Source organism: Mustela putorius, unplaced genomic scaffold (assembly GCF_011764305.1).
Source record: "Mustela putorius furo isolate JIRA1106 unplaced genomic scaffold, ASM1176430v1.1 tig00537227_pilon_pilon_pilon, whole genome shotgun sequence".
In the NCBI taxonomy this organism is placed as follows: domain Eukaryota; kingdom Metazoa; phylum Chordata; class Mammalia; order Carnivora; family Mustelidae; genus Mustela; species Mustela putorius.
Window position 1 is genome coordinate 30,309,943 of NW_025422368.1, and position 26,505 is coordinate 30,336,447.

At 34.7% G+C, this 26,505-nt stretch overlaps 1 protein-coding gene and 1 pseudogene across 2 annotated transcripts in view; one reads left to right on the forward strand and one right to left on the reverse strand.

Moving 5' to 3' along the window:
* The window catches only part of PIK3C2G (phosphatidylinositol-4-phosphate 3-kinase catalytic subunit type 2 gamma), a 354,996-nt gene that overhangs the window by 191,288 nt on the left and 137,203 nt on the right, over window positions 1-26,505 (reverse strand). For both annotated transcript variants that reach the window (XM_004755743.3, XM_004755744.3), the window contains exons 16-18: window positions 25,073-25,261; window positions 9,468-9,561; window positions 6,124-6,218 (exon numbers count right to left, since the gene is read on the reverse strand). In XM_004755743.3, coding sequence (XP_004755800.1) covers window positions 6,124-6,218; window positions 9,468-9,561; window positions 25,073-25,261 — 378 coding nt within the window. The remainder of the gene's footprint in view (window positions 1-6,123; window positions 6,219-9,467; window positions 9,562-25,072; window positions 25,262-26,505) is intronic.
* On the forward strand, window positions 10,320-22,909 carry LOC123390000 (annotated as a pseudogene).

Here is a 26,505-nt window from a genome sequence, read left to right on the forward strand (position 1 = left end):
TCTGATCAAGTGATTATCTCAGGATAGTATGTGACCCAATTCCCACAAATGATGAAAGAAGTTAACTCTTTTATGAAGATCAGAGGAAAATTTTTCTTGTTGAAGAAGGATTAGCCCCTTTTCTTTTGCTGCCTGGTGTCATGTATGGATGTGGTATTACCTGTGTCAGTCTCCTTATAACCATGATGTGAAGTGGACTAAGAACAAATAAACACACAGGATGACAGAGCAAAAAAGACAAAGAAACTGGGTGTATGACAAAATCAGTGAGCTGCTGCTATAAAAAACTCTGAAACCGCTCTACTAATGAACTTCCCGTTATGCGAGATTATTAACTTTTCATATTGTTTAAGCCAGTTAAATCAACATTTTTATTATTTGTGGCCCAAGCTATCTTAAAAAAAAGGTAAATGGTGAAGTAAATCAAGTATGTACTCCGCTAAAAATTGTATTGGCAAGTGTGTATAAGGGCTGAGACATCTTCAAAGATAATAAAAATTTGAGCTGGGTCCCCAAGAATTCTGGGCAAACAACAGGGCAACTGAATTTCAGGCAGAGAGAAATACCATGTACAAAGCCACAAGGGCTTGAAAGAGCTTGGAAATTTGAATAACTACTTGAGAATACAAAAGATATTGTTTGGGTGTAGAAAGTCATACAAAATGGGTATGGGAAGCAGGCAGAGTTGAAATCATGAAAATCTATTGCAAGATCATATTAAGGAAGAACAGTTTTGTGTTTTTTTTTTTTTCCAACATCTAAAAATTCTTAACTCTATCAGTAAGAAAAAGCTGATTGGAATTATAGAATTATGCTAGCCAGCTGTGGGTTACATTGAAACTAGAACCTACTGTATGAGTTAGGGATCAAATTGTATTATCTAAAGATTATACCAAGAACAGTGTGGAGGATGGATGGGCCCAAGGTAGGTAAGAATGGAAGTAAAACAAACAAACAAACAAACAAACCCCAAAACAAAAACAAGAAACAATTAGAAAGCTGTTGTGATCATGCAAGTAGGTAATGCTGAAGACTTGAACTAAGGTGTTATCTACCTAGTGGACAAAAATAGAAAAGGGAAAAATTTAAGACATATTTATAAGAAACAATAGCCAAGTCTTAAGGGCTGATTGAATGAGGAAGGTTATTGGTAGGAATATTGCTTCCCAGATTTTCTGTGTTGGATATCTTGGTGGTAGCTGTTAACCAGGATACTACATATAAAAAAGGAGGTTTGGATATAGTGAGTGCAAGGACTGAATGAGAAGGAGAGGATAGCAATATTTAATTTAGTTTGGGACCTCTTGGGCTAAGATACCAGTTGCCCATCACCGCTACATAATGAGCCATCTAGGTAAAATGGTTTAAAAATATACCCATTGGTTAAATCTCTTGGAAATACTAACAGGATAATTGGACAAAAGACATTTTTAAAAGATGTCTGCCAAAATAATGATTCTATTCCAGTGGTTGGGCAATTATCTTTTTTGTCTATTGAGATCAATCTTAGCTTTTGAAAAGAAAGCCAATTAATATATTTAAGAGTAAGTACTGGTTTTCCTTCCATGTCCTCTTTCTCTACAGCTTAATTGTCAAATTTCTTCAGTCCTATAACTTGCTTTACCTCTGTGGCAGACACTGCTCTGGATTTACCAGATCAAACAGCGTTTTGCTTCTGTATATAGACATATATACTGGTCTGCTTTCCTATTTTCCCTTGAATGTAGATGGAGTTTTGTTACTGACTTTTGACCTATGGAATGCAGGCAAAAGAGGTTATGTGCTCCTTCTTGACTTGGCTCCTGAAAATACTTTTGACATGATGTTCTGGACCTCTTGAAAAATCTGGATGAAGGTACAAGGAATCTGGGTGAGAACTCCAAATTCAGGGGATGACTGAACCATAAGATGGAAACTTGGCAAGTACCATCAATATGCAGATACATTCCCATTCTGTTACCAGTCCAGATCTTTCTCCTGCTCTTTAGGATTCTATATCCAATTGCTTACTGGATATTTTTACTTAGAAGGAAACTAAAGATGGATTTTGCTTACATTTTATTATTGCCAAGTTCTGGCCTGGACTACACGAATTTATTTTCTAACTCATTTAACTTGATGAAATGGGTTGACTTGAATTTCATTAGCATATTGCTGGCTTAATTAAATAATGTTTTAGAGAAAACGGAGTCTTGGTTTTATATAACATAACGTCTTGGTTTTATATAATAAGTACTGAAAGATAAGTACAAAATGAGTCTACTAAGTAAACTACTCAGGAATTGTTTTCTTATCACTTGTAGTTTAATAGTAAAACTTAGTGAATAAATTTAGTGTTTTAAAAATGAATCAGGAACTACAAAAGAAAAATTCTGGGAAAAACCCTACTGTTCCCTTCAAAATTCCTTCAACTATATAATTTTTTTGGAGCTTCCTCCAAATGCCTATTTATTAACATTATAATTGACAGCAGTTGTGGGTTATGCCGACACCTAATGGCAAGAACTTTGAGTATTAGATATAAAGTTCTCAATTGGGGATATTGTTTTTTTCTTCAGTTTTGCATTCAAGTTAAGGAAAAGTCACCACTTTAGTGTACTTGAATGAGTCCTTAATCATTGATAGAGAAACAAACAAACATTCTGTGAATTCCTCAAGTTGTACTTTTCTTAGAAGTGGGTGGTGAATTGGAAAGAGACCTGAAGGGGGCATGAGATGTCATGAAAAAAACTATTTTAAACTCAATTCTTCAGCTAGCTAGATGATTGTAACTAGATGAATCACTTAATTTGTTGATATCCCTTTCTGGGTGAGAAAAAAAAAAGAGCTATAGCATTTATAAGGTTCCATCTGACTCCTAAATCCTGTAACTCTATGAGTATTTATTATCTATTTGTTTTGGAGATCAAATTCAAATATTATTAGAAGACAAAGATAATTACTAATATTAAGGTCATATTAAGGAAGAACAGATTCCTTTTTGTTGACCATATATTTTATTGGCTAAATTAAACCTGTAGTCTGAGAAAAAAATAAATATTTAACAATCTAAAGCTGTTTTTCAAGGCCTTAACCCAAATCTCTACCATGAACTATGACAAAGGAAGACTGATACTATTATAGGAACACCAGATTACTATCTAAGGAAGCAGTGATAAAATTGCATGTCGCTGTTGTAATGAAAAATTGCTGAAGAGTGGATTAGAAAGTTCAGTTCCCAAATGCCAGATCTGGTGCAAGTTCCAACATTTGAGGTCAGTATATATGCACAAAATGATCACTTTTATAACTCTTTACTTTTTTTTAAACAAGATAGAAAAATTTGAAGAGGACATCATTTAAATTAGGGATAAATTTAAGGTGTAGCTTTGTTACTGGCTTTTGTATTGATTTGAGGTAGAACTTTGTAAGAGATTATAAGATTCTATTTTCATATATTTAATAAAAGAAATAACACAAATGATATATGAAAATTAATTTAAAATTATATTCTGTTTTTAAAGATCTGTTTATGAAAAGAACTATATAAAACCTTTCTCCCATAGAAATAAAACAAACAAAAAAAAACAAAAAAAAAAGCCCCAGCTGTTCCTATATTGTGCCTCAACTAGAAAACTATGCTAATGGATTTTACAGATTATTGCATAACATGTACACTTTCTTAAAAATATCCATTACTTTTTCTCAGGTTGGTTGAGGTAGAGAATAGCTATTGTTAGCTTAGTGAATTGCTTATTGTAGAGATTTCATCCTGTGTATACTTTTCTGAGAATAGTAAGGTGAAAGATGATTATAAGAGATCAATATTAAATGACAACAAGACATATCTTTCCTTTATAAAAGAGTGAAGCAATAATTTATTATTCATTACATTGTGAAGGTAAAAGGTTAGTCAGTAGTAATATAATGATTCTAGAAGGTAAAGGAGAGGCTTTAAAACCTTCTATTGATTCTGTATCATGCATGCTCTATTACACTGTGATAACTCCCTGAAGTACAGCTCTTTACTCTTTCTTCAGGGAGTGTTTCAGATCTCAAAGCAGAGAGAGCATTTACCTCCTCTGTGTATTCATTTGTATGCCTTCATCAGTATTTAACTCTGGCAGAAAGCGAGTGCATGTTTAGGCTTTTTTATTGACTTGATGGCCAGCCTTGCCTCTCTACCTTGCAGTTGTATTTGGAATGGATCACCATAAAGTGGACAGGATTTGTTGTCAGTTTTCTCTCTCACCTAGCCAAGGGATCTTCCCTGCTGCCCGGTTGCTAGCTGTCGTGTTGTTATCCTGTCAGCTTGTTTAGGCAAGGACTATTCTGTTTTATCCTTCATAGTTCAACAGGGTCTAGTATCTCAAGATTTGTTACATAAATAAAGAAACAATCATCTAATTTATCATGAGCGAAAAAAATTTTGGAGGGAACAATACTTAATCTAAAGCATTGACTCACTGATGATAGAACTTCAGGTATCAAGAGAAAGGATGATTTAGGAGAAAGGATGAGAGGGAGGCCAGGCTGGGGTCTTTGGTCCACAGGAAGACCCGCACCACTGTTGTCTTCACACAGATTAACTCAGAAGACAAAGGAGCTCTGGCTAAGCCGGTAGCAGCCATCAGGACCAATTACAATGACAGATACGATGAGATCCGCTGCCACTGGGGAAGCAATGTCCTGGGTCCAAAGAGAGTGGCTTGCATAGCCAACTGGAAAAGGCAAAAACTAAAAACTGCCCACCCAACAGGGCTGAGTGGACACTGTTGAATATTCTGTATATAAAAGTAATAGAAAGTTCTCTTTCAAAAAAAAAAAAAAAGAAAGAAAGAAAGAAAGGATGAGAGGGACATGTGTGACTTCAATCATATGATGCAAAATTTCCACATTATTTCACTTTATTTAGAGCAGTCCTTGATTTGAGAAATCTATCCCAAAATCTAGGTAAGAAAAGTTTAGGACAGAGCGCTTAGAAAATGAATGGGGAGATTTGGCATCATCTCAATTTTATGAGTGGCATTTTAAAGCTTGTAGGATTTGGTCCTTTAATTCTGTTGTCATCTTGGAAAGAAAGGCCTTGTGGTGCCAGAAATACCATTGCCTTAAGTCATTCAGTACCAGCAAACACTGATGCAACCAACAGCTTGTTCTTTGGGTCCTAATTCCTGATTTAGATTAGTCCCTGACTTCTGCTCATATTTTCTCTCCAATCCAGTTTTGACTTCACTAGTGATATCGATTGCCTAATACCTGATTGGGTCAATCTCCTGGAATAGCTCTAAAGCCCTGTCAGCTCTGTTTTGGCATCAAGCCTGATTGACTGTTCAAGCAGCCCTCTTCTGCCCCCTTCTGTCACAAGCCTGCAAGTGCACAGCTGGGCCCTGGTAACTTGATCCTAGTTTTACTGTGAGAACAAAAGACCACGAAGTGTAGTCACTTAAGTTTCCTCAGCAAGGTAGTAGCTGACTGAAAAACTGGGGAGAGTAAGACTTCATTCAAGACTCGATGAAAGAGTCCATTCAACAAAGGGCCCAGGGCTAGTCACGTGTCTGATGCCTCCCTATACCGACATAGTAGAGGACAATGTTCTGCTTTTCATATTAAACATTTGAAATGAAAATGAACATCAGAATAAACACTGGCGCCTAACAATTCCTTGTATCTCTACTTTGTTATGAAATGCTTGAGTTATTTTCATGGGCAGAGTAATGCCAACATGAGTAACATTTCTTGAAGCAGAAAAACATACTAAAAAATGAGAGTGACTTTTTACTATTAATTAAAGTGCTTTACTACCAACTGAAGCTAGTAGATGTTGTCTGCCATACATATGTGTGTGTGCTCCCTCAGTCTCTCTTAAAGAAAAAATAAAGCTATAGGAAAGATATCATCTGGCTTTAAAAATCAGATTGGATTTAAACAGCAGTAACTGTATAAAGGGAAGATTTTGAGGATGATGACAGTTAAATTGCACTCATAAATAAAAAAACTTGACAAATACTCTAATTTGGCTGAACTTTAAGTGGAGGCTTATATCAATTACAAGGTAGGAAATCTTCTACATCTTCTAATGCTGTCTCACAGAGAGAAGTTGACAATAAAAAAGGTATCCTATCCTATTTTAATTTATCTTACCAGTAAAGACGATGGGCAATCTGGATGCTTTGCAATGAACGGTGCAATAGGAGTTGTACCAGAGGACTTTCAAGGTTCCATTCAAACTTGACAGCCTGAAGTAAGAGATATAATTAATTTACACTTCTCAGTAACAAAATTTTAGCAGAATACAAAAGGCCTAATGAGGTTTATGAAAAGGCAAAGGAAAACAGCCTAAACATTTTAACAGAATGTTAAAATTATATTGGATATTTGATTATATTTGATATATTATAAGATAACCATATTAGCTGGTGTATAATGTAGTGCACACACATCACAGTTTGAATTTGTGAAGTTTCTTTCTCATTTATGCTTTAGTATCACAGGGTAATAAATAAGAGCAGATGGTTGGTGGAGTTCAACCATGCCTAGAAGGAAAATCCTGGCACACACAAAAATACATAGCATGATTAGTGTCCTAGATATAAAAATGGCATTATTCAATAGTAGAGACTTCTCCTCTTAGGGGAATGAAATTAATGCACATTCAAAGCCTTAACTGAAATCACCAATTGATACATCAGTATTATCCTGCAGAACCTAAAACTTTAGAGATTTCAAAGCTGATTGGTGCCACCCAAGTCAACACCTTTCCAAATCTTTTCCCTCATCTCTACTGTAAAAAGCTCCTTAAGATTTTCTCGGAAACCCAACCTGGTGGAAAATACAGGCAGTAATGGCAACCCCTAATATCCTTATGAGCCTAATTCAAATTAGGTACTCTACAGGGGCTTCCCCGTCCACAGGGAGTACCTGGACCCCATCATTCTTCCAGAAATCTGAATATATTTGAAAATGAAAACAGGATCTCTTCAGAAAAAATTCCTTCCCTGTTTAAGACGCAAAGCTTCTATCTTTAGTTGCTCAATAGCCATTTAAGTCACACACCGCCGCTTCCCCCCAACACACACAGAGTTCAAGCCAGGTTTTATACCACCGTACAGACAGCAGACAAAAGTGGGCACAAAACACACTCACATACACACCTAAAGAAATATTTCAATATGCTGACCATACTCAAGGATGGGAAACTTTATGAAGTTGATTTCATAAAGATGATTTCAGCAAATTTGCATAAACTCTTAGTGTTGTCTGAATGTATAAAGACCATAATGTATGTTCTCTTAAACTGCAGCCATGGCTTGTTTTCACTTACTTGCTAATACTAGCTGACCAGGTCCATAAGTTGTGTTGATGCCCTAATAAGATATCACATGAGCACATGAGCAAGAGAGAGATATCTTATAATTTATTTCCATGCTTGTCTTTTTAGCTTTCCTTTTGGGTTTCTCCATTGTTTCTTCTTGAATAAATACTTGTTGCTTTTAAATTGCTTCACTTGTTTCCAGACTCCCTGTATCACTCTGTGCACTGGTACAATTTCCCCCTCACTCCTACTTCACCATTTAGGAGGCTGGCAATATTTCTGGTGCACACTGCATTATTATGAACTGTTCTTGGAACCTACCCACAGAGTGTTGACCTGCGGTTTGCTGTAACCTCTGGGTCCAGGTCTAAATTATTTTCTGGCTATGAACAACATGTTCTGTTTTTGTTATGGACTTAGAGTCCTGTCTTATTTCTTTAATATATCCTGCATAATTCTAACAATATAATACATAACAAAATAACATACTTCAAGAAAATAATCAGTAGGGTAGAATTTTATGTTTCAAAAGTTTTTTGTGTTTCAAGTTTTGAAGTTAGGGGAGAGCATGGGGCAAATTCTGTAATAAATGTTTTGAAAATTCTTCCCCAGTTTTATTTTCCAGTCATTTTTTTTCCATCCCAAAACATTTTATTATCTTCATTTTTAATTAGGGAGTCGTTGCTGCACTTCCTAATTTTACTTCTGTGTATTTGATATGTTGGATTCTGTGTGTGTCTTGTCATATGAATTTGAATTTGCAGGTATATGGCTCTCAGTGTTATTTCTGGTGGTGAGTGCGTTGTGTATGTATTCTGAATGCCATTTTCAAATAGGTTTAGTATACACAAAATTTTGTAAAAACTTACTTTTTTGATTTAGGTTAGATAGAACATGCTGCCAATACTCATGAATCATAGATGAAGTGTTCCTACAAGTTTGATTAATTTTTATTTGCACTACACTAACCTGAAAAGTATAGAAAAATCACAACTGTGAAATCTGTATAAGTAACTATATGGTATAGCTATTTTGAAACCAGCTTTCACTTTAGGAGTCCTTCAGAGAAGTGCATATTCCATGTGCAAAGCAATATGGTATTCTAGTCATTGACAGAGGTTTCCCCCATTAGTCTCAAAGTTCTGTGTCCTAGGGGCACTGGGGTAGCTCAGTTGGTTAAGCAGTTAAGTGTCTGACTTCAGCTCAAGTCATGATCTCAGGGTCATGGGATCAAGCCCCACATCAGGTTCTGTGCTCAGTGGGGAGTCTGCTTCTCTCTCTGCTCCTTCCCCCTCCACCCCAATTGTACTCTCTCTCAGATAAATAAAATCTTTAAAAAAAAAATTCTCTGTCTTAAATGTTCAAAAACTAAGTCACTTGGCATTTAAGATAGCTTGTAATTACAATCTGACCTTTCAGATAAGAAAACATTAGAGTTAAAAAACAAAACAAAACCTGAAAAGCATAAAGGTTGCTGTATTAGAACTACCTTTTCAGCCCTCATCACATAGTCAACCTGGGAAAACAATATTATTTGTAATTTTGACATTCAATCATTTACATGGTCATTTGCAAGATATATGGTTGTTTCTTTTTCAAAATATTAACACCGAATCAGTCTTTGCTCATATTTCTATATTTCATTTATGTGGCCATATTATTTCCTAAAATAACTCCAACAATGTGATATTTAATGCTGTGGCTAATATGCAGTATCTGTTGGCAGAATTCAGGTATTATCTTATAAAACCACTTTTATAGATTGATAATCAATGTTCGAATGGTCTAAGATATAGGCAAGAAACCCATGTATTATGAGGAGCTGCCTAGGAAAGACTATTTTCTAAGTAACATTCATTTTATTTTTAATTGTTCTACATAGTTAGATGGAAAGATTTCATCACCATTATTTCTTTATTTTGCCCCAACTCTAAATGATAATTTTTTTTTTTTTTAATTTCCTCTTTGGCTCTTACAGATAGTTTCTGTAACTATCAGTTTGGGCTAAAGAATGTCTATGTTAACCTAAGTTGACACACGAGCTATAATTTAGTCTCTGGCTTGCCAAATTACAATACCACTTTATATAGTCTACTGTTGACTTACTGGAAACTCTTTTTAGAGGATTATTAGTTAAAATCCTAGAATCCTTTGGAAATTCTGCTGTTCTTACCTGAACCAGCTGTGGGAGATATTCCAGTAGTTCATCATTCAAAAGATTGTCTAATTGCTGAACAGCCACTTTACGAATTTCTTGATCTGGAAAACTAACACAAAGTAAATGTATTTATTAAGCTATTAATGGTATGGAGTAATCTATGAAAAATGTCATGGAGAAGAGGGAATGAATTCTACCCCCAGCACATAAGATAAAATCATAATCTCACAATCAATTAAGACGACTATTAGCACCAGCTTATTATTTTTCCACATTCTGTACTCTCAGGTGGAATGTAATAAAAAGCCTTTTCAACTAGATTTTGGAAACTTGGGTTTAAGTCAGAAACTGCCAGCTACCTTGTCTATAAAAAAAATCATAGGATATCTAAAATCTTTCTAAAGTGTATGAAAATCTTTGCTTATCATTTAGCAATGCATTTCTTAAGTAAATTATTACCAGCTAGAGACCTGATGGTTTATATGATTAAAAAATGGGATATAATATATTTAGATGAGTTTTGGCCTGATCATAATGAGAAATCAGAAATTTAATAAACAAAAATACTTTCATAAGACTAACTCTTACCAGGATATGAAGACCTTGAGGTTAACTGTGCCTTATTCATTTTTGGACTGCAAATGTCTGTTTTAAGATTTAGCACCCATTAGACACTCAATAAATATTTGTTACTGAACTAAATTCATGGAAGTATTTAGCATCTGAATATCTACCCTCAAAACAATTAATCCTCAAAAGGGCTCCTCAGGCTCCATCATCTTGCTTCCACCAGAAGAATTAAATACAGTTATCTCCAAGATCCTGGCAAGTGCCTACAGATAACTTTTGGCCCCACACCGTTTTGACATGCTTTTGACATACAGCTTTGACAGGATTAGCTATAACTGGGCTTCGGTAAGAGCAATTAATTTTAAATAAGTTTTCAGAAAAAAATGATATGCCTAATTTTAAACTTGAAGGAACGACTTATAGTAACTGAAACTGGTTGAAAAACAAGGAAAAAATAAACAAACAAAAGTCAAAAATCCTTTTGCATGGAAACAAACAATGCTTTCAACCAATCAAGTGAGAGCTCTGAAGATTGGCTCTTAATATTAAGGAGGTTAGGAAACTTTAGAGTCTTTACTGTCCACTCTCTTCAGCGTATCAGTTTACTCAAGGGTGAAATGAATACTATGCAGTTACAGTGTCAAGGAAAACTGGTATTACTTAGTATCTCTCAACTGTCCTTAGCAGTTTGAAATGTAATGCTTAAATGTAATGTTTTACATATTTTTCTTAAATTAAACTGAGCATTTTAATTGCAACAAAAATTTCACTTGCATGGTTAACGCACTTGAAACCCTTATTTCTGACCTGTAAATACTTTTTCAATAATTTTCTCCCTTCGAACAATCTAGCAGTAAGACGCAGCAAGAACTGCAGTCCAGACACATCTCTTGAAGTACTGCTAAGGTCAGAAGATCCCAGCATAGCATCAAGTGCAGGTAGAGAGCAGAAAGGGTGCAATAAAAATGCAAAGCTAGAAGAAGGTCAGCTTGTTTTAGCACACTGAGACTACTTTCTCCTAACTAAATGTGATTGATTCTAATTTATTGCTCTCAATTACTAAACCATTTGTCTGAAGCCTGTAGACATCAAGGACAGTTTGAGGACAGTTTGAAGTCTTAGAGGGAATAGTTACTCGAACATTTTGCTGCCTAAGTGATGAGGTAAGTCAGATAGGAGTCACCCATGCTTTCTTTTGTACTTATTTTACCTTATGGATATGAATGACAGTAGAAAAAGAAAAATAGAAACAAACATCACAATAAAATAGAACTCTTTGGTGAACACTATGCCTCTAATTATGTATTTATTTCCAAATACTAGAATGTAAACTCCATGAAAGCAGAAAATTTTTGCCTGTTTTGTTCATGGGTGTGTCCCAGCTGTCTCCAGATTGGTAAATATGCTCTACATGTAAGTTTGCCGAATGTCTAAACTGAATTCTCTTTCCACCTAAAACATTTCTACTGCTAGACTTTTCTCTCATGGTCTGTGTTACTATCTTTCTCCAATCATGCAGCTCTAAAATTTTGAGTCATGTTTTCCCCCTTTTTTGCCCTCTTCATTGAATTTTCCACCCTTTCCCATCTGGCAAAATTCGATTCATCTTTGAAGTCAAAACTCAAGGACCAGTTTATCGGAGAAGGTGTTCCAGCTCCTTGGCAGCCCCCTGTAGAGTTTATCACAGTCTTCTCAGTGGGATTCTATATTATGTACTTGGTTGAAGGCAGGCTCATTCATTATGAATCCCTGATGCAAGCACAGCTGAATAATAAGTTCCTAGTAGTCTCTTCTCTTCATATCCAATCAGTTGCCAAGTTCCCTCGGCTCTTTTTATCCTAATGGTACTCTAGCATTATGCTTGTTTTCAGTTTCTTCTGTAACTAGCTAGTCGAAGCCACAATTATCTCATGCTGGTACTAACATTTTTCATAGTAATACCTTATAAATTCCCCAAGTTATTTCTAAATTCATTTCTCATAAAACATTAAATGGGTTTCTATTTCCAATATACCTCTCTTAGTCCCATACTGCTTATCTAGATAGCCAAGGCTAGATGAACATCAGGTCTTTCTCCTACTGTAATACTGACTAAACTGCATTGGCTCACTGGTTATTTTACTCTGAAAATGTCATGTGCATTCTCTCCTTTGTGGAACAGCTTTTCTTTTCTTGTTAAAGTTCCATTCCTCCTTCAAATGTGGTTCAAATCCTCTTAAAGGTGACTATCCCAATCTTTACTGATCGCTTTTCTGAACTCCAAGGGTATGGACTGGCTGACTCCACTGGGCAATTAAGCTTTGTTAGTGTTTATTAGAATTTGTCTTTTTTATATATGTGCCATCATTCCTCAACTAGTGAATAAATCAACTGAAGATAAGAATTGTTCAATGCTCTTTTTTTTTTTTTTTTTTTTAATTCTTAGGATTTAGCCCCGTGCTCCATTCTTATTGGGTCATTAATAAAAATGCATTGATCATGATGGTAGTAATCAGAAAAAATCACACTATTGGGCCCATTTTATTTCTTGCTGTGCTCCGAGATAATTTACATTGGTAGCAATAGATATAACCCAAAATACCACTTATGTAAGTCCCAGGTTTTTAAAATTTGTTTCCTCTCAGTCAAAAGGGTGAAAGAAAAACAAATCTGAAGGTAATGAAAAAAGAAGGATGTAATTTTTTTTTCAGACTCCTTCAGGAATAGAACAGACACTAGTTATATCTATACAGCCCAAAAGAAAAATTATATATTTGTATTAATATGTGGAAATGTTGGGAAGAACATTTTTCAGATTAAATGTTGGGAAGAACAGATCTTTTTATTCACTACTCTTGCATGAAGTTTAGGAAGAAATTGGAATAGAAATTGCTAAGAGACTAACCACATGACATCCTGGGATGTGACTAAGGCCTAACAACAGTAAAGCATATCCAAATATAACTTTCATTCGATTATTTTAGGAAGAGTTGGCCACATTTAGAGAGATGTTGGAAGTGTTTACTGAAGCTCCTGGGAAATGTGTCCCTTCATACATTATGGCAATATATAGCAACGTGTATTTTAAAAAAATCTTTAAAATTTGATTATTTTTTGATCTAATGATTTACTTTTGGGAATTTATCCTAAGAAGATAATCAGAGATATGTGTGAGGTTATATGTAATTGTATGTCTAAAATAAAAGTTAAATAAGCTATGACCATATAGTAGAATACATGTAGTCTAAAATATTAAAAGGATATTTAGTGATATTAAAATATAATGAAAAGTATATGCAGTATAATACCATTTAAAAATGTGCCTATTTCTCCATAAGCTTGACAAAAAGATGAGAACATCAAAAATATTAATACAAAATACTTGAATGGAAATTTCATGGATGATTTTAGTTTTCTTTTTTAAGCTTAATTTTTAAAGTTTTTCAAACTTTCTATAAGAAAGTTTCATTGGTTACTAAAATATAATGATTTTTTTTAAGTAAGGCTCATTTAACTAATTATGAATATATATGCGTAAGTATAAGTTCATTTCCAGAATTACAAAAAAGCTCCAAATCATATGTTCCTTTAAGAATAAACATCACTGTGTAAAAGAACAAGTATTTTATTTTTTTGGTTGACTTAAAATATTCTTTTAGCATAATCGGTCCATATAGGGATCTCTGCCCTGAGAGAATTTCTGCTTAATACCTTTTCAGAGACCTGACCTCAGGCAAAGATCAATGGACAAATATATTCCACCAATCTTGGCATTTCTTTCCTGTGATGTAGTCTGAAATTGTTTAAACATTCTCTTGGGGCATAGTTATTGGCATTTCATGCTCAGTAACGCATTCCTCAATGCGGTGAGAGCTACCCATATTTTCTGAATGTCATGTGATATTTATATACTGAAATGTCATATGTGACAGAAGAACTGCAAAGTATTTTGAATTTTCCACAAGTCAGGTTATTGTACTTTCCAATGACCTGACTTTCTTGAAAAATACACGTAATTCCTGCCAAAAATAAACCAGTGATTCTGCTAACCTTGGTAGTACTGATTACTAGAGTCATGGGCCTTATACCTTGAGACTGCAGAAGAAATGAAACTATCATTAGAAAATTTATTAGGGTTTACTTGAGTTTGTAAGAAACTTTCTTATACTCATTCAGAAAATAAATCATTTACAATGCAGTAAGTGGCAATCTATTGGATTTGAGATATTAAAAAGATACAAGGTGAGTAAAATTCTATGACTTGGAGAGAAGATCATATAAGGTGAGGATTTCCATTTATTAAGAATTTTTAAAAATAAGTGTAACAAGGGTTCATGTGAAATAATCACTTCTTTAAGGTTATTCATCATTTTTTAACCATCCATTTAAGTAACTTTAGGTTATTTAATTTACTTTCCAAGCATGTCTGAATAGCGAGCAAAACCAAATTTGGTCAAAAGCAAAATATCAGACTGGCTTACTATTCAGTTTTATATGAGTTTCATGAACAATGATTCTATCTATTCAGGCCTTGTTTTCCTCTCAACTGGGCTAACAGTTGTATCGTTGGCATCTGTAAAAGGACATAATTCTGCAGCTAAGATAAATATAACTCTGTACAATAATTGTGAAGGAAATATTTAAAAATTGTACATTTTTAATGTATTGTCTAATGAGTTCATTTAGACACAAAGAAAAAAAAAACTACTTCTCAAAGACTAGAATTGTAAAAGTTAATAAAATGAATCTAAGACATGTGGCTAAAACACTGAAAGTGAAAAAATTAAGTAAAATGAAAGCAACTTCAAGACAAACATTTTCAAAGGAACTTTAGTGAAATACAACTCTGTATTTTGCCCACCGTGTAAACACAAAACTCATAGTCAAGCAGAGGACTGAGATGAAATGGTAATCCTTACCTGGGCAGGAAAGGGAGAGTATCAAGTATTTAGGTAACTCTTTAGCTGAATGTAGAAGTAGAAACTGCCCAGTGTTTAGGTTGCTGTGCAAGAGAGTTCTCCTGTTTTTGGTTTCAAGACCATTTTAACACTCTTAAAAATTAGGGAAGAGTCCAAAGAATTTTTGTTGAGTTACATCTATCAAGAATTGCCATATTAGAAACATTTAAGATATTTAAGATATATTTATCAATTCATTTAAGATAACAATAATTATCCTTTTACATGTTAACATAAACAATATACTCCTATGAAAAAGAGCTATACTTTCAAAAACGAAGAAAATATTTAGAGAGAAGAATGATACTCTTTCAGATTTTTGCAAATATCTATAATGTCTGGCTTAACAGAAGACAGATCCCCCTATCTGTTTCTGTATTAAATCTGTTGTAATACCGCATGTCTGAAACACTCTACACCCGTGAGTGAATACATGTTAACAGAGGCAAGTGACATATTAGAGTTATTATGGAAATAGTCTTGACCTTACAACACCCATATAAGCTTCTTGGGGACTACAAACTGAGCTTTGAGAACGTAGTTTTGGCATGTGTTATTGTTGTAGGGCCATAAGTTAATGAATCAGCATCTGTAGTCTGTTTTGAAGACAGTAGCACATCAACTTATCTTTTCCCTGAATGACAAATTGGCTTTGAAGTCACATGACTAACACTCAGATTTGTGGGGGCATCATTCCTCTTCTCTCTCCTCAGTCATTTACAGCTCCTCTCAAAGGGAGAAAGGAACATCACCAAGGATCCAGACAACTTTCAACAGGAGCAGTGGCACCATGAAGTGAAATTTCAACAGAAAAATACATCTTTCAACTTCTTCCACTTGACTTGTTATTTTGTCATTTTTATTCCTTTCTTATTTTCTCCCTCTATCATTGTTTTTCTCTTTTGTCTTCTTTGTCTCGCCTGAAAAATGATACAGGGTCACTATCTTACTGAAAAAACTTTTCAAGTGATGGGTAAAAGCCAAATGCAATGTAACAAATGTCAACCTTAAAAAAAAAAAAGGAACTTTGGGTAAAATGAAAAGTAAAGAAATCTGAGATCAAATTTAAGTGTAAGAGAAATGTCAGACTTAGGAATACACAGTAAGAATTCATGCAGAATGCCATGAGGCTATTCATAGCTAAAAGCCCCAATGTCAGGTTAGAATTAGAAAACTATCAGAAGTGCAGAATATTTTCTCCAGCAGGTTTTGAGTTTGATGACACACTCAGCATCAACTTGGAAGAAAAATGTCAATACGAATATATTTGCTATTTTTCTAGTACTAAAAATGATCAGATATGACAGAAGAAATTTTTTCTAGGGAAAGTGGAGAATAAGGATCCTTTAAGATGATTTAAACCTCTACCCACTGAATAATTCATGTTCCTTCAAGGATTTTCACATGATTACAGAATATTAGAACTCAAGGAAACTTGGAGACCTGGATCAATCTCCTGAATATAAAGATAAAAAAACAAAAAGAGAATCTGAGCTGTTTGCCCAAGGCCATCTGTTGCTGGCACTGAAACTAAAATTCAAATATCCAGAATATGAGGCCAACAGGCTCTGTATAGTACTTCTAGGAAGGTCTTTTTCTCTTTTGATCATGTAGACTTATATGAAGTCCACTAGATCAGCTTGAACATATTATTTATTTTATGACATTCTAAATGATGAATAGAGACATATAGTGAGTAATATAATTTGTCTAATTGGACTAGGACATTGACCCAGTCATAACCCAGTAGAAATAAGAATGATCCAAAGAGACCTTAGGAACTGTGCAGAGATATTTCTTGATGGATAGCTCATGGATCTACATATAGAAATTGAGAATTAACTCTATTATTTATGGTATTAATTGGACTTATTTATAATTAAACAGTAGTTATTGATTTTGTTTTTCTATATGATTACATTTTGATTTTATATACAGACAAGATTAGAAAGGCACTACATAAAGCAAGTGGTATACTGGAGGCACTGTGTAGAAATTTTTCTTTTTTAAGATTTAATTTATGGGAGAGGGGTATGAGCAGGGGAAAGGGCAGAGGGAGAGAGAAAAGCAGACTCCCCGCTGAGCAGGGAGCCCAATGAGATAATCTCAGGGCCCTGGGATCATGACCTGAGCCGAAGGCAGATGCCTAACCAACTGAGCCACCCAGGTGCTGCAGAAATTTTGTGTTTGGATGGATTCAACCTTACATGCAAAAGCAGCATGAAGTTATGAAAAAGAATAAGGGATTTTGAGTTTAAATATTAAGGGTCTTCTTTTCCTATCTTACACTTTCTCTCTAAGCAAATTTATCTATGCCCTTAACTTAATTCCCATCTTTCTGTGGATGATTTCCAAATTGGGATCTCTAGCTTAGATTTCTTCTTTGAACCATCACCAGCCATCTCAAGCACACATCAAAGCCAACCTGTCCCAACCTAAATGTCAGGGTTCTTCTAATAACATCTACTTGTTACCCAGAGTGCCTATCTTAGTGGATGTTTCTATTTTCCATTTACTTGCATTATACAGAAACCTAGAAGTAATCTTTGACACCTTCCTTCTTTACTGCCCTTCTTTATTCAATCCTGTCACTTTTAAATGTTCTGATTCTATTCATTTTATTTCATCACCACTACCACACTTCTAAGGCTGACTTCCTATCCTCTGACACTCAGACTACTTCTTAGCTTCTGTAGCTTCCTAACTGTTCCCTCATTTACTTCTGCTTCTCTCACCAAATTTATGCTTCACTCAGAAACCAGAGTGATCTTTAAAAGATGCAAATTTGTGCATTATGCCAGCTTTAGTGCCAAATGAAGTGCCTTATATGAGTAAGCCATCAATAAATACCCACAGAGTAAATGAATAGACAAATTGGGCTTCAATTTCTCCATCTGTAAAATGGGGACAGTAAAATGGGGGAAACTGTAAATGTTGGGAATAATATTAAAGAGGCTGTCTTATAGAACAAACCATATAACATTTTATGAAAGTGCTTTGCAAGCTATGTCATTATTCAATTGTAAAATACTTATCATATAAATTATAACAAGTGAATTTAACTTACTAAACTTAGTTGAAATGAAATTATTCTCAAGAATTTATCAATTTCTATAGTTTGGCATTAAAAGAATCTGAAAACTCTAAACTCTTAATATAATTATGATGAAGAGGATAATAATGATAAAGATGATTGGTATAATTTTATTGAATACTCTCATAAGTACTTTACCCTATAAGGCACAGGATGTTATTACCCTCTCTTTATAGATAAGGAAGTATGCCCAAGGTCATTCAAGTAATAAGTGACAGAGTCAGATATGTCTGATCTCAAAACTTGTGCTGTCAACTGTGAAATTTGGAAGCAACTCCAGAAACTCTCTAAAAGTGCACACAGACAAGATATACACCTTTGGGTTTATGCTGTTCTACATTTCTCATTCTCAGTATATCAGAAGAGTATTTACTCTTCCTTCATAGACAATATTGAGAATTCCACATTTTTCTCTTCCATATTCATACTAATCTATAATATATTATATATTCAAATTTTTCCTTGCCTCCCACCTGAGATGAAGAAGTTACTCTCTTCCATTCCTTGGATAAAATTCCCTTTTGTACTTTTGTTCCAGGCTATTGGCTATTAATACCCTCTCACTATGCCACTTCACCGTCCATCTACTTTCTAATCTTCCCTTCCTGTATCATCCCTCATGTCAATTTGTAAACATGCTTCAAGGTTTTTTATTTGAACAAGCATACCAACCCCAAACCTCAAAGCCTTTACCATCAATTTTATTCCAAGAGTCATAATTTACTTATTTCTTGCTGTTTCCTCTTTAAGATCTTGAAGTATGGTATCCAGCTTTACTGCAGTATTACAATTGTCTCATGAATGCCATCAGTGACTGCTCTATTCTCAGTCCGTTGATTTGTTTTTAGACTGAATTCTACTAAACACCTCTCCAAAACCTTTGAAAACCCTTTTTAAAGAGTTTATTTATTTATTTAAGAAAGAGAGAGAGAGAGAGAGAAAGTCAGAGAGCACAGGGGAGGGGCAGAGAGAGAAAATTTCAAGCAGACTCCACACTGAGCACAGAGCCCCAAACAGGGTTCCATCTCAGGCCTCTGAGATCAGGACCTGAGCTGAAACTAAGAGTCCAGTGCTTGACCAACTGAGCCATCCAGGTGCCCCTTTGGAAAACCTTTTTTATGAATTCTAAATTACCAATCCTTTCTCCATCTCCTCCAACCACTTGGTCACTCTTCCTATTGCCTTTCCTGGTTTTGTTTGCTTTCTATATTGCTTTTAAAATGTTGCTACTCAGGGCGCCTGGGTGGCTCAGTGGGTTAAAGCGTCTGCCTTCAGCTCAGGTCATGATCCCAGGGTCCTGGGATAGAGCTCTCTGCTCAGCAGGGAGCCTGCTTCCTCTTCTCTCTCTGCCTGCTTCTCTGCCTACTTGTGATCTCTGTCTGTCAAATAAATAAATAAAATCTTTTAAAAAATAAATAAATAAAATAAAATGTTGCTACTCTCCAGGGTTCCATCTTTTACTCCTTTCTATATTTCCTTTACATGTTTGCACACAGTACAGCTACTTCTATGGCTTCAGTTACTGTCTTCAAGCCAATAATTCACATATTATTTTTTAAGCTTTCATTTCTCTACTAGGCTTCAGGTCTGAATATACAACCACATACTGGTCATCTCCTTCTAGATATCCCACAGGGCTTTAATTATTCAATATTCCAAAACAGAACTCTCTACCTTATACCACCCAAATGTTCTCTTTCTTCTATTATCCTTGTCTTGATTAACCCTATAGTTTTCTATCATTTACCCAAAATGGAAAACTCCAAGTCTTCAATTTCTCTTCTCTTTTTTTCATTTTTCTCTGAAATGTTTCTCAGATCTGCTCTGTGGATTTCTACTGTTTTTCAGGCCCAGACCATTTTTCAAATAGACTATTCAATACCTGACATCTATCTAATATCCTTGTTCTCATTTTCTTTCTTTAGTTCATCCTTCACATTGATGTCAGCATTATTCTTGTATACCATAAACTTGGCTATATGACTCCCATTCTTAACAAAATTCCATGGGCTGCAGAAATGAGTCTGCAGTAACTATCTGGCTCATGATACCTAAAACATCCTAGGCTTACCTGTCTTTCTAGTCTTGTCTCGTGGTAGAGTTCCCTTCTAATATAGTATTAAATTACTCACTATTCTCTGAACCTCTATAACCATGCACATGCTAGTCTTTCTTCTTAAAATGCCATTTCCTCTCTTCTCCACTCAGGAAATTGCTATGAATATTTCAATTCAGACTTCAATTCCTTTGTGAAGATTTCCTTACCTTCTCAGAAAGAATCTGACCCTCTCTCTAAGTGCACATAGAGCACTTAGGACTTTGGTTACAGTATGGAATATATTGTGGGGTGATCTTTAGCATTAGTCTTTTTCTCTAAATTGCTTTTTAGAGATAGTCACTGTGACTTATTATTCAGTCTCTTTGATTCATTGCATGTCAATTTCCACATACACATATTTGTGCTCAATATATAAATGTGAAAGACACACCATTATCCATCACTTAATTATTTAGTCTAATGTAGAAGTTATTAACTGTCTCCTTTTAAATATTCCATGCTACCTATTTAAAATGCTAGTCAAGAATGCCTTTCGTGTAAATTGATCTCTATAATAAAAGATACAGTGGTTTCATCCAAACATGTTTATGAAACATTTTTCCAAGGAAACTGATTTTGGATGCTAAAGCACCACCTGTTAAGCACTGTTCTTCTTCCTGCAAAATAATAATTTTACATCACGTGGGATGGCAAGTTCTAGTACCTTGTCAAATTTTTATTTAAGCTTCTGATGTAATGCTCTGATGCCAGTTCAGAGTTGCTATTTTTAAATGAATCCTTTCCTTGAACTGTCTTTTAATTCCATGGGTAATTTCTGCTTGCTATCAGCAGTTGAAGCTATGCCTGTGCATCAGTGTTCAAGAAAATAGCAACCATCTGCCAAGAACCACAGACCTTAGCCCTTGGTCTCTGGTATTCTGACAGCACTGCCTTCTCTAATGGAAATATCAGTACCCGGTGAGCACACTGCTGGCACTCAGTAGTGGAAATATTAACACCCCATGCCCCACACTAGGTAAATTAAATCTCAACATGTCTCTTGCTAAAAATAAACCAAAAGGAGGTGGTGAATCTTTGAACTGGATTAAATAAACAGCAATATTAAAAATTCTCTGAGCTAGAAATGGAGCACACCAGTTCTCAAGAGGTTAAACCATTGGAAAAATAGACTATTCAAAGGAGAAAAAATACAGATCTCTGAAGACCTCACTCTGACAACTCACTTAACAAGCACAAACTGTTTGTTCTAGAAAAGTCAGCTTTTGAATTTAGAGAAGTTGAAAGGTTCATTTTTGGAAACAGCTTGTCCTCAAGTTTTTTAGTAGTTCAGTTAAAGAGAGTGGGAGTCATAGAATGAGTGCAATGGAAATATTTTAACCTTCCCAGTGACCTTCTTTGATGCATGATAAGGAACCGTCCAATGTTCAAATAAATCAAATTTCTGCTAAATTTCCTAAATGATGCATAATAAACAGCACTCTACTTTGAAAGCAGTCCCTATAATTTCTAAAAATCTGATTCTTCAGAAAAAAAGAAATTACACAGTGAAGTAGAAACACCGAAGCATGATAAAATAGTTAAGTACTGCTATTTACTATAATAAGACCATATTAAGATAGTTTTATTTACATATTTAGTATGTAAATAGCCTAGAATATTTGTGTAGAAAGGCTGTAAGCATAGCAGTTAAGATTTCAAGCTCTAAATCTCTGGATTTAACCTGAGCTCCTCAATTTACTAGCGTTCCATTGGGCAACTTAATCTCTGTAAGCCTCAGCTTCCTCACAGGTACAACTGAAATAATAATAGTATTTGCTTCATAAGGTTATTGTGACTATTAAAATTAGATAGTACTAAGGGGCACTAAGTAGTAATTTGATCTTTATATTTAAAACACTGTGTCAAATAGATTTTCAGTATCTATTTAGGTAGAGAAGGCTCACTATAAACAGAATTATGCTTATTTATCAGGGATCAGAGAATACTGAAGTCCGTCTAGCAAGTCCTTTCATTTTACAAGCAAGAAAACTAAGCAGTATTATAGGCTTTATTCTGATAAACATTTTTGTAAGAGGCTGCCACAACTCTCAGCATGAGTGTGGGGTTGGGGACTCAGGATCGTGATAGAGCGGTGAGCCCCATGGAACGCCTCTGCAGTGTCCGCAGTGCAAAAAGTACCTACTGCTTGGCTTCAACCTGCTCTTTTGGCTGACCAGGTCAGCTGTCATTGCTTTTGGACCATGGTTTTGGTTTGGAGGCACCGTGAAGGATTTATTATCAGAGGATGAGTCATCGCCATATATCTACCTGGGGCTCTTGTGTGCTGGTTGGAGCAGGAGCCCTGATAATAGCCATGGGTTTCTTCAGGTGTTAGGAAGCCATGAGGCAGATTTAGTGTATGGTTGGCTTTTTCACCTGCCTATTGGTGAAATCTGCTGCTAAAGTAACCACTGGAGTATTTTTTTTTTAATAGGCAAGGGTGTAGCTATATGATAGGCTCGGACCATATATAAAGAGGCTTATTATAACTATTACCCTACAGATAGGGAAAAGGGAAACAGGACTCTCGTACTTTCCACTCAACATTTTAGTGTTGTGAAACAAAAGGTCTGAACAGGTCCAATCCATATGCCTAAAGAAGCTTCTCAGACACAGACATTGTATTAGTAAAATTGAGACCATAATCAGCGTTAAACTGGAATCTGTTGGTATTGGAATTGGTGGTCTCATGATCTTTGGCATGATGTTCAGCATGGTCCTTGGCTGTGCAATGTTAAACTCATGAGATGTGATATGAAGCCACTTCTACATGGAAAGTACAAGATAGAAAGTACAAGATACAGCTTTCACATGCTGTTGCAGGAACAGTCTCCTAGCTCATTTTTAATATTCGAAGGACACTTTGGATCTAAAATAATCTGTTGTCAATTGTACATTTGCACATGTATGAAGGTTTGCCTCATTACTGATTTACCCCTTGAGTAAACTCCTACTGCTTATGTTGATTGAAATTATATTCATGGTTTGGTTTGCATGTTTCTGGCACATGCATTATATACAATGCAATCTGTTTGCTGGGAATTCCGGATTCTTGTTATGTCAGAGCAACAACCTATTTGCCTCTGAAAAAAAGAAGACTGAAACTTTTATAATGTTTAAAAACTTGGGTATTCAAAAAGAAGATTTTTCTAAGAAATATTCCATAAACTTTATAAAGGTATTAGTTGACACATTTAATGTCTTTTAAATAGACCAAGGTATATCTTAGTAAAACAATAATAATTCCCCTCCATAAAGCCAGTTTATGCTTTAGAAACTAGAAAGATGTTATATCATCTGGTGAGAAAATTAGGCTTTAGAGATATTATAGAGATTCATATTTCTATTTTTACTTTTCTGTTCTTTTAAATTTTTAATAGCTTTACTGAGACACAATTCAAATTCTATACAATTCACTTAAAGTGTACAATTCAATGGTTTTGAATATGTTCCAGGAGTTGTGTAACTATAATCAAAAAAAGAAACTTCATACTCTTTAGCAATCAACCCTCTTTTCCCCCCAACCTTCCCAAGACCTATGCAATCACTAATCCACTTTCTGCATCTATAGTTTTGCCAATTTTGGATATATCTTATAAATGGAATCCTATAATCTTTTGCGACTGACTTCTTTCATTCAGCATAATGTTTTCAAGGTTTACTCATGTTGTAACATGTATTATTACTCATTCCTTTTTATTATTGAATAATATTACAGTGTATGGTTAGACCACATTTTATTTGTCCATTCATTAGCTGATGGTCTTTTGGGTTGTTTTTCTTTTTTGGCTATTATAAATATTGCTTCTCTGGATATTCATGTATGAGTTTTTGATGGACTATGTATTTTATCCTGGGTATATACTTAAGAGTGGAATTGTTGGGTCATACAGTAACTCAATGTTTTATATCTAAGGAACTGAAAATTACTTTCCAAAGTGGTTGCACCATTTTACATTCCTACCAGCAATGTGTGAGTTTTCCAATCCCTCCACATCCTGGCCAACACTTAATATTATTTGTCTTTTTGAGTATAGCCATCCTAGTGAGTGTGAAGTGGTATTTCATTGTGGTAGAAAACGAAAACTTTCACCTCCTTTTCTATTCCAGAAGTTTTGGAAAGTACACTAATTTTAACATAAACCTAAGTAAATCAGTTTGAAAAGTCCTTTGTGTCACTTTCTCTTACATTCCCCTTCTGTCAGGACTTTGAGAGAGAATTCAGAATAGAACAGGGCTCTGCAATTCTTCTGCTTCTAGAGACTGCAGACTTCTTCATGCCATCAGTGAACTGATGCTTATCAAGACAGTTTTAAAATAGCTCTTCTTGGCTTTTAATATAAAATAGAAGCCAAGGAAGAGCTGTTTCCCCAAACCAAAGCCAGCTTCTACACTTATCCCACATGTTTCTCCCTAACTATAAGAAGACATCATTACTCAACTCCCAACTGCATTCCAGGGTATTTTATTCTGTGAGACGATCTGGAGAATATATAAGGGATAAATTTTTCCCTTTTATTCTTACTGTTATCATTGGCATATTAATTGTACACTTACTATAAATGGGACATTTTGTATAAAAGATATGGTCCAATTATTAAGGACTTACTTCTTTTGAGAGGGGTAAAGAGTAGAGAATTTTATTTTTCCCTAATTTGCTTTATTATTTCTGTAAGAGTATCTAAACTCTTCATTTAAGAAACTATGGCCATTAATTATCCTTCCAGTTTAGCACAGAAGACACAATTATAGCTTAGATTTGCTTAAAATTTATATTTATAGTTTACATTTATCTAAATTTATTATCTATAGCTATTGAAATTGGAAACAACCAGAATAGCTATTGAATTAATTATAGAGTCCTATTTTTTTCTCCAAATTTTTCTCATCAGTAATATCATGCTTGTTACGCAATTCTTACCTAGCAGTCAGAAGTCCAAGTGCCTCCAAAGGGCAAGAAAATTTCCATCTTCTCAAAATGGTATGCATTTCTGAAACAGTTCTTTCATCCCATCCAGGGGCACTACCCAGGACCAAAGGAAGGGAGCAGTTTTCATTATTGCAGTAGAAGCGATAAAACCATAAGTATCTTCTCTTTTCCTCAGAGAGTCTGCAAAACCAGATTGGAAACTATAATTTATTGGAGTGTGCTATATTAACAAATGTTAGAGTACAAAATCTTACTCAGTTCTTTGAATTTCATTTTAGTTTACTTTGAAAAACAAGTCTTTTATCTTCTTCAGAGAATCTAATAGGTTCTTTTATTAGCTTATTTTCTGCTAATTTCATTCTTTTACAGAATGGTTAACAAAATCTCTGTCTCCTTTAGGGCAGAGCAAGTTTTATCTGAATCCTGCCACATGTACTACTTAGAACAGAGGTAATAGAAAATTTACTCTCTTACTTTCTAAGCTAATTTAGACCCAAGTGTGCCTGTGAAGAAATGGCATATTTTAAAGATGCTAGTCCTTCATCTCAAAGCAAATTTCATGAGAGTTCAGAAAACTCTGCACAAAAATTCAAAAACAAAAATTTCAATTCATGCCTGCATTGGGGCTTTAAATTCTCATATTTCACTGGAAGTTTGGAGTTAAAATGCCAGTGAATAGGATTTCTTTAAATGCCCAACTGTTTCTCCCTGGAGAATGGTTCCAAACAGAAGATCGAAATCTAGGACTAGGGCCATTGACTTGCTGACAGTTTATCATGTTTTGCTCACACTCCAGCAGAAGCATTCAGAACCACAGTTCAACTGGAGGACAGCATTTCTCATATGACAATGACAGCTTTTGAACACTGTCTCCTCCAAACTGACAGTGTTGCTCAGCTTAAATTAGCTAAAACTTCCAAGAAGGATAGTAAGAAATATTAAAATATTTTAAATGTTAATATTTCTCTACATTTTTAAAAGCCATCTTCATCTACAAATGAAAGGGTTAGATAACAGAGATTTTTGAAGTATGCTTGGGTTCCTGTCCCATTTTGTCACTACCTTCCCCACTATAGAGTCCTCAGAAGAAAAATTCCATTACAAAATTATTATCAAATTATGACTAAAACAAATTATCTTGTTCTGATTAAATTCCTTTCTCTCCAATATTGAACAAGGTATTTTTCTTTTACTTTCTTTTAGTGAAGCATAATTTACATCAAAAGAATGCACACATTCAGTTCAATAAATTTTAACAAATTCATACGCTGAATAAAAATCACACTCCTTTTAATATACATTTTCTTACACAAACAGAGGTAAGAACTGGCAGGATTTCTTTCACTCTGGGTTAATATTACCTATTTTAGAACTTCACATAAATGAAATCATAGAGTAAATACTTTTTATTTATAGCTTCTTTC